Below are 10,169 nucleotides of genomic sequence, written 5' to 3' on the forward strand. Positions count from 1 at the left end.
TTTTATATACTTCCAAACCATTTCAATAATTCACTTTCAACATCAATTTTTCATTCATCACTTATCCGTTTTGAGTTAATAATATACCATTAAAAAGATTTCATGGCATAAAATACACTAACATACTTCAAGTTATTTTTAACTCTATTTATTCGTTATATATTTAAGTCTCAAATTGATAAAAAAAAATAACAAACTAAAAATTGTTTATAATTTATTAATTTATAAAAAATAGTTTTAAATTAATTATATATAAATATTATTTATTTATTTTTCGATCAATTCCAACCACCCGGCCCGATCAAGTAATCAATGGCCCAGTTATAAATCTATTTGATATCCAACAAGATTATAATAACATCATATATCATAAATGCAACAAAAAAAAAATATTTTCTATGATTACACTGTCATAACTATAATCTCTACCAAAAAAAATAATAATAATCGGATTGTTTTACAAATCATGTTAGTATTAGAAACTAACCCTCTAACCGTAGATATAAGTCGGATAAGAGCATCTCCAACAGCCTCTAAATTAAAATTTGAGGAAAAAGAATAAAAAATCAGCTTCAATAGTCTCTTAGTGGCTCCTCAAATCACTAAAGGTCTGTTTGGTATGTCGTAATGCAATATAATGTAATCAAAGTCGTAATGTAATCAAAGTTGTAATGTAATGCAATAGAATATTGATTCTATTACCATGTTTGGTTGCCAATTATGATGGAATGTAATTACCATTACAATACTTATATTTTCCTAATTAAATGCAATCATAACATTTTATTTACATAATTAAAATCAACGAAAAACATAAAAAATGTAAAAAATCGAATTGAAACCAAATACAAAATTAGATTAACCGAAATCAATAAACTAGTATATAGTTTTTCGCTTTTTCATATTTTTTTTTATATTTTTCTCGTTTCTTTTAATTTTCATTTTCAACATTTTTCACCGTTTTTCTATTTTCTCATTTTTCCGGTTTTTCATTTTTCGCATTTTTCGGTTTTTTGTTTTTTCTTTTTATTTTTATCGTTTTCAATTTTCATGTTTTTCTACTTTTTGCGTTTTTAACAAGAATGAGAGGTAAGATTGAGAGGTGAGATTTGAGAAATGAGAGGTTAGATGACAATGTAATGAGAATTCAAGTCATTTTTAATGGGGATTACAAGATTTCTTCAACAAAATTTAACCCAATGTTTTCTCATTTCATTACAATGAAATTTTAATATGCAACCAAACATGGTAATGAACATTCAATGTAATGGTCATTCCATTACGAATATCATTACATCTTACCAAACAGCACCTAAGAGTCTCTTCATCCTCTCTATTAATAGAGAGCCTCTCTCCACCTCTTAGTGGCTCCTAACTTTATTTTTTATTAAGGCCTAATGCTTCCCTAGCCCCTTTAACTTGTCCAAATTGGTCATTTTACCCCCTCAACTCATCAAATGTCTTATTTACCCCCTTAACTCCATAAAAGTGGTGTTTCTCACCTCCCTCAACATGTCCATTTATTCCCCCAACTCATAGAATGTTCTATTTACCCCCTTAACTCCATAAAAGTGGTATTTTTCACCCCTTACAATCCGTTATCGAAGCCTATAACTTTTTTTAAACGTTAAACCTATATTTATGCTATTTTGTAAGTGGAACCTAAATTGATACTTCCCTAAAAATCATAGGTCTATTTTGGTACATTATCCCTACATATAATGTATTTAACTTGTTCATATTAATGTTCTTGTTATTTGTATTTTTTATTCATTCTTTCTCTTTTCAACTTTTTTTACTACTATAAAGGGATAAGAAATACCATTTTTATGGAGTTAAGAGGGTAAATATGATCATAAGTGATGAGAAATACCACTTTTATGTAGTTAATGGGGGTAAATAGGATATTCGATGAGTTGGAAAAAGGGTAAAATGACAAATTTGGATAAGTTAAGGGGGTAAGAAATATCATTTTTATGGAGTTAAGGGGGGTAAATAGGACATTCGATGAATTGGAGGGGTAAAATGACCAATTTGGACAAGTTAAGGGGGCTGAAGAAGCATTAAGCCTTTTATTAATAATTTATTATTGATGGATCTCTCTCCTCGTACTATTAGTAATATAACAATAAATAATAATTTTAATAATAAAATAATAAAGTATAAGTGAATATAGGAAGCATTATTGGAGATGATATATCTTAGTCAATCTTAAATGGCAAAAAGCATCCTGAGACCCCTGATCTTTCATTGTTTGGTGCATTAAGCCCTCGATCTTTTATTTAGACACATTGAGCCCCTGATCTTTCACCATTTGGTGCATTAATCCCTCGATCTTTCATTTAGACACATTGAACCCTTGATCTTTCATATATGGGTGTATTAGGTCCTTCCATAAATCAATTAATATATAGGTTTATTAAGGGCATGTTTGGTGTGACAACAAATAATGTTCTAAAAATAACAAATTCTAAAATAAAAATATATTATACAAATTAATAAAAATAATTTAAATAAAAGATAAAAAATTTATTGAACACAATAAAACCTTATTTTTCGATAATTATGTTCTAAGAATAAAAATAATGTTAAAATTGAAGCACATTTTGTGGAAATAAGAAGGGTAATTTTATCAATAACAATTAACTACAAAAAATTGTTCATGAAAAGAGCTTTTCGTGAAAAGCTCCAAAATGTTGTAGTGTCCAGAGAAAATGTGAAACGCTGCAGTTATATAAACTTAACCAAACATGCTCTTAATAAACCTATATATTAATTGGTTTATGGAAGGACCTAATATACCCATATATGAAAGATCAAGGGTTCAATGTGTTTAAATGAAAGATCGAGGGTTTAATGCACCAAATGGTGAAAGATCAGGGGCTCAATGTGTCTAAATAAAAGATCGAGCGCTTAATGCACCAAACAATGAAAGATCAGGGGCCTCAGGATGCTTTTTATCATTTTAAATCACTAAAAGTCAATTATTTCTATTATTTAGGGATAAGGTGCAAATTTTAGGTCTATGATTTTTCTACAGGTGCAATTTTGGACTTATTGGATGGAAAACTTAACAGTGTCAACATTTCCACCTTCTTCCCAAATCACACGATTCTACAGATTTTGATTATGGTATCCTTCTTCTTCAATTGCGATTTTGATTTTGCTCTCCTTCATCTTCTTCCCTTCGATCACGATTCTTCTCACCTTCTTATTCCCTTCAATTGCAATTTTGATTCTGCTCTCCTTCTACTTCCTTCAATCATGACCCTTATATCCTTCTCCTTTATCACAAATATGCATCATTTCCTGCAATTTCAGCCCTGAAACCATTTTCACTTCTAACTCATGTTTCTTCCCACTATTCATTTCTATTTCTTCATCTGGGTGTCTCCCAACTCAAATTAAGGTAAAAACATTTTAATTTTCCAAAAATACATTTGTAATCTCTGTTTGAAGAATGAACCTTCTGGTTCTTGAGAAGAAGAAGGGTTTATGAAATTTGCCTTCTTTCTTTCACATGTGATTGAAGTGACTTATTGGGGATTTTTTTCTTATTACATCATGAAACTATCACTTTTGGGGATAAAAGAATATGGATTGAGACTAGTGTTTTGGAGGAAAAAGCTACAATTTGAACATGCTTTGCTGCTGAATAAAAGGAAGGATTTGTTCCTGATTAATGGTGAAGATGGGAAAAAAAACATGAATGGATGGAGAGAACTAGAAGTTAGCCGACATTTGCAAAATGAGATACAAGTTTAACACTGTTTAACTTTTCCATCCAATAGACCTAAAATTGCACTTTTAATAAAATCATTGACCTAAAATTTTGCTATTTCATACTTAAAGGTAAATATGATCTTCCCTAAAAACGTTAATGGCAAATTTGCACCTTATCCCTATTATTTATAGAGAGTTCACTAAGGGCTTGTTTGGATTGAGGTGATTGGATTAAGGTAGGGTAAGTGTTTATGAGTAACCTTGTTTGTTTTGAGGTGAAATTAAGAGGTAGAGTAAGTGAGGATAGGTGAGGGTAATTTTTAAGCAATTTTACATGCACCCCAAATCGGTAGGGAAGGAAGGTAATTGATTTTTTTTTTCCAAAATTGTCCTTATTTTTTTGTTTATTTCCTATTTCTTCTCCTTACTTCTTCATTTTTTTTATTTCTTGTTACGTCTTTGTTTCCTATCCATTTTAATTTGATTTTTTTTAAATATTGGTATGGTTTGATATATTGGTTTGGCAGAATTCTTTTAATTTGAACTTTTTTTTTCAAGTTTTCTGATTTTTTTTTTTGTTTTAGCTTTTCATATTTAACTAAAATTATTATATAATAATTTAATACGTAAGGGTATAAGAGTAATTTTATAATAATCTTACCTTACTTTACCATCAAACCAAACACAATTACATTATTAAACCATCACTTACTTTACCTTCTAGCCAAACACAATAAGTTATCATATATACCCCACTTACTTTACCTTACTTTAATTACACTCAATCCAAACAAGGCCTAAGAGCCTCCTGAAAATGCTCTAAAATATAGAATTCCACCCGTTCCAAGCCCAAATCAAAAGCTCTCGAATTTGTCTTTACTTGAACTAAGAGAGGCTTAATATTCAATGAGAAACTCCAATTATCCAATCATAATAATTAAGAAAAAAATTGAGAATCGTAAATAAGGATTTAAATAGCTTAATTAATACTCCTTTAAACCTGATGAAAACTCTTAAATAAATCAATCACATAGCGGTAACAAAACTAACAATAACTAAGATATGACTTGGAGCTACTCAACTGGAGCCCAAAACAGTCATTTGCAACATGTGTGGCATATGCAGGCTTGTATTGTTAAGGGTCTCGGGTCATTTTATCTAAAGATTTCGAATTCTATATATGTAGAAAACATTAATTGGAATAAGATGCACCTAAAAATGACTGAAGAGAAGAGACTCGGAACCAAAAAATCATATAAGTTATACATATAAGTAAATAAATAACAACATATGCAAGCGGTTTGTGAAGTTGCTAGCAGGTAGCCTAAAATAAGAGTGGGATAAGAATAACATAAACTGTATAATAAAACTAGCAATAACCAAAGAAAGTCTAAGAGCAGCAAAATTTGAAGCTAAAATCAGTAATTTGCAACAGTTACTATACGCTCTTAGCCTTCCTAACCTTCCTAAACATCACACTGAAGTTGCTACCTGATATATAATACCATCATAACACGAATACACTTGGACTGTCATGGAACCGATTTAACTAAAAACTCAAGCTGGTAGTTAAGACCCAATCGTAGATCTTATATTAATTTCTGACATGGACAAATGAGGTCACTTCACCCAAAAGCATAATTGTTGTACATGTGGCCCAATCAAATACATTGTAACATATGCAGACCATCTTGCATTGCATTGAAGCTGTTTCTCCCAAAATAAGGATGAAATAGCAGCGAGACAAAGTCTACTGCATACACTAGCACTCAAACTCAAGGTCTCTAGCTTTTAGAGACTTCAAGCCCTTACACTCAAACTGTGAATAAACTGTATAATAAAACTAGCAATAACCAAAGAATGCCCAAGAGCAGCAAAATTTGAAGCTAAAATCAGTAATTTGCAACAGTTACTATATGCTCTTATCCTTCCTAACATCACACTGAAGTTGCTACCTGATATATAATACCATCATAACGCGAATACACTTGGACCAATGAGGTCACTTCACCCAAAAGCATAATTATCAAATGAGGACCTCAAAAAGGCACACGCTTCCTGCCCAGTATTCCCTGCTGGAATAAGCGGAAACAGCAGGTACCTCCAAATATAACTGTAATTGATAAATCCACTAAGGCATTGCCATGTGGGAGTCTAGTAAAACCTATGGTACCCCCAAATCTACTATAAATACACGGTACTACACTAAAAAGGTATCGTTTCACTCGAGTCCGGGATGTAATAGCAATGACACAAATATATGATCAAACTAGCAATAACTCAGGAATGTGTAACATCAGCAAAAATTGAAGCTAAAAACAGTAATTTCTACCAATTAAGTTTAAAGGTATGAAGTTGCTTAAGCTATAGATTTCGAGTTCGGGACCTAGTGTATACACTAAACTTTGATGGGAACTGGATTCACCTAAAGTGCGGATAATCAGACTCAAACTGACTAATTGGATTTAAAAAAAAAAAGTAATTTCCAATAGATTGTAACATATGCAATGACACAAATATATGATCAAACTAGCAATAACTAAGGAATGTGCAAGTGCAGCCAAAATTGAAGCTAAAAACAGTAATTTCTACCAACTAAGGTTAAGGGTATGAAGTTGCTTAAGCTATAGATTTCGAGTTCAAGACCTAGTGTACTCACTAAACATTAATTGGAACTGGATTCACCTAAAGTGCGGATAATCAGATTTAAAAAAAAGAAGAAGCAATTTCCAATAGATTGTAACGTATAAGGATGGAATAGCAGCGAGACAAAGTCTACTACATACAATAGCACTCAAACTCGAGGTCTCCGACTTTTAGAGACTTGACGCCCTTACACTCAAGCCAAGCCAACCTGATTGGTGCAAGCAAATCTATACTTAAACCATGGATACCTCTACCATTCTTATTTCATCATCAATACATCAGCACGGCCATTAAGAGAATAAGCATAGCAAAGCAGTATCAAATAATCCATCAACTCTATCAAATACAACAACAACAACAAAGCCTTAGTCCCGAAATGATTCGGGGTCGGCTAACATGAACCATAATATAAAACCGTCAACTCTATCAAATAATCAACAAAAATTTCTAAATCCCATTGCCACATTCACCATTAGCTGCATCAATGCAGTTATGAGCAAATACGAATCAGACAGACACCATAAACTTTAGGCAAATCACTCACAAAAGCTGTCAATTTTGAACCTTCAATCAAAACCACACAAACAATATATTAATTGTAGAACAAGAATAGCATAATCAAAAATAGCTAATATGAAAGTATCCTCTAAACAACAAAATTTTAATTTTAACAACCTTAAGGTTCAATGAAGACAAACTTAGGTTCAATATACCAAAACCAACCAAAACATTGAGGTCTCAAATGCTAAAATCCATAGCTTGCATAGGAAAATAAAACAAACATAACACCAATTTCACCGGTAACTTTTCTGGAACCTGGAACGAGCACCACGACCACCGAACTTCTTGGGCTCGCAACGCCTAGGATCAGCAACAAGAAGAGTCCTATCATACCTCATCAAGATGTCCTTGATCTCCTTCTTGCTCTGTTCATCGACAAACTTCTGGTAGTAAGCGACCAGAGCCTTAGCAATACTCTGACGTATGGCATAGATCTGAGAAGTGTGTCCGCCTCCTTTGACGCGGATGCGCATATCGACGCCTGCAAAACGGTGACGTCCGAGAAGTAGAATAGGCTCATAGGCCTTGAAACGGAGGATCTCCGGCTCCACCAGCTCGATTGGGCACCCATTGATCTTGATTAAACCTCTTCCGCGCTTGCAGTATGTGACTGCAACAGCCGTCTTTTTACGGCCGAAGCATTGCACGGACTCGATTGCCGGTGTTGTTGCCGCAACTGCCGCCATTGTTACTCTGAGAAAATAAACCTGGACAGATGAAAGGAGGAGATATTGTAGTAAGGGCTTAGGGTTTTAAATACAAATGATACTTATAGAAACTTGGGCTTTAGTGGGCCTATATAAGTCCAGCCCAAAACTAATTCAATGTAGAAAAACTTTGGGTCAGTCACATCGTAATTAAATTTAGGGTAATTAATTTATTAGTCCTTATATTTTGACAAAACACACTGTTTAGTCCCTGTATTTTCAAAAATACATGATAAAGTCCCTAACCTTTTTCTCGATGAACTGTTTAGTCCCTAATGTTTTTCTCAGTGAACTGTTTCGTCCCTGCCGTTAGACTCTCATGAAAATTTTGTTAGTCAATTTGGATTTGTGTTATTCTTTTCCTTTATTTTCCTTTCCTTTAAACTCTAATGCATCTGAAATCAACTTTGAGTGTTCTTCTTCTTGATTTTCTTCTTAATCGTTCAAAATCGTAAGCATTGGGTCTGTTCTTTTTCTTGTTCTCCATACAAACGACTTCTTTTTCTAAATTGGATTTCCTCTTCTAAAGTTTGAGGGTAAATAGTAAAGGATAATTTAGTCATTTCCGAAGTCATAAACGTTAAAAAATCTAACAAACAGACAGAAGGACTAAACAGTTCACTGAGAAAAAAAGTTAGGGACCTTACCATGTGTTTTTGAAAATACAGGGACTAAACAGTGTGTTTTGTCAAAATATAGGGACTAATAAATTAATTACCCTTAAATTTATTGTTTTTATGTCAAACACTTCCAATCTTACACCAATTACATGAATATAATATAATTTTATTTTTCAAACCTGGATAATCATTTTAATACTGTTTTAGATTTATGTAAACTATCCAAAACTATTTTTTTAGAGTTAAGGTGAAAAAATACCTCTAACGTTTTGGATCAAGAGCAATTTTACCCCTAACGTCTAAAATGGTGCAATTTTACTCCTAACATTGGAAGTCAGTAGCAATTTTACCCCTAATGTTAATAAATTAGGTCAATTTGAGAAATAATTCATCAAATTATCTTCTCGGTCATGAATCTTGTCATCTACACTTCATACGTGTGTCATTTTATCAGTAACAAATCATAAACATAGGTTGGGATATGAAAAAAATAAAAATAAATAAAAAATATACTGCCCTTTTATACGAATTAGATAAAATAAATTCAAAAAATTCACCATATTTATAAATATTAATCCCAAATTCTATTATTAAATTATAAAAAACATGAAATCTTTTTTTCAAAACGAATTGTTATGCAATTGGTGCTGAATAAGGAACAAAAATATCTATGTTTGATAATAGTATCTGAAATTGCCTCAATTTATTAACGTTATGGGTAAAATATTGCTCTTGACTTCTAACGTTAGGGACAAAATTGCACAATTTTAGACGTTAGGGGTAAAATTGCTCCTGACCCAAAATGTTGAGGTTATTTTTGCATCTTAACCCATTTTTTTTTTAGGTTTTGTTATCTTTTTTGCTAATATTTTATTATTATTATAGCTTTAACGGGATACTATTTTTTAAGGCTATCAATTAGTTGAATTCCCCATTTCCATTGGAGACCCGATCCGTTGGAGACAAAGAATCCACGCTTGGGATCCCCATAGAGTGGTGATGGTTTTTATTTTATCCCCGACAGTCAGGAACGGGGTGGGTATGATTATAAATGTCCCCATCTCCAATTAAATATCTGAATATAAAAAAAATAAACTAAAAAAAATATATATATGTGATTTAGATAAACAAACAAAAAAATACACTAAAAATTGAGTTGTAACGTGGGTGGTTAAAACCGGAATATATTCTAAACATAAATTAAGATAGATTAAGTAAAAGTTGTAACTACGTTTGTTTAAAATTTAAACGGAACATAGGCAATTAGGAGTAGAAATTATAAAATCAAAAAATTGAAAGCTAATAAGTTATGTATGCACCAGGGATGGGGATTCCCGCCGGGATGGAGATTTTGAATAATCAAAACTTTGAAAATTTTGAAAAAAAGTAAAGAAATTAAAAACTTAAATGAGGATGTGGATTTCTCGCGGGGTAAGGATGGAAGCCAAATTTTGCCATATATTATTTCGGGATGGGGAATCCCTGATAGACAAACTAATTAAAGCCAAAAGGAGATATCAATGGGTTCCATTGGCAAATAAGGAATGAGTTTCATTACGTGCGAGTGAGAGATGTTAGAATTATATTCGGTGATGGGTCAAATATAAGGGTCTGTCCGTTAATGGACTGAGCCGGATTCTTATAAGGAGTGATTACATTTTCATCCTAATTACCACTTATATATAAGCATAAGCTTAACAACTTCTGATGAGTGATTAGAGAATTAACCTAGCATCCCTCTCATTCTCAGTGTGCTGCCACCCCCTCCCTTTCTCTCTCTGTTTGACGTATCTAGCTTGTGGATCAATCGTTTCTTTTCATGTTCACCAGCGTATTTAAACGTCACCAGATAATACAAAATCGTGGTGAACTCTCGACAGAATATATAAAAGGTTTTTATTCCTGTGTAGAC

General features: G+C 32.3%; 1 protein-coding gene across 1 annotated transcript; it reads right to left on the reverse strand.

Annotated features, from left to right (window-relative positions):
• Positions 1–7,016: 7,016 nt before the first annotated feature.
• LOC136227915 (small ribosomal subunit protein uS9) lies at positions 7,017–7,662 on the reverse strand. The gene has a single exon (XM_066016712.1). The coding sequence runs from the start codon at positions 7,614–7,616 to the stop codon at positions 7,164–7,166; it is 453 nt and encodes a 150-aa protein (XP_065872784.1). The 5' UTR covers positions 7,617–7,662; the 3' UTR covers positions 7,017–7,163.
• Between the last annotated feature and the right edge of the window lie 2,507 nt (positions 7,663–10,169).

The sequence above is a fragment of the Euphorbia lathyris genome, chromosome 4 (assembly GCF_963576675.1).
Source record: "Euphorbia lathyris chromosome 4, ddEupLath1.1, whole genome shotgun sequence".
NCBI classification, from domain to species: domain Eukaryota; kingdom Viridiplantae; phylum Streptophyta; class Magnoliopsida; order Malpighiales; family Euphorbiaceae; genus Euphorbia; species Euphorbia lathyris.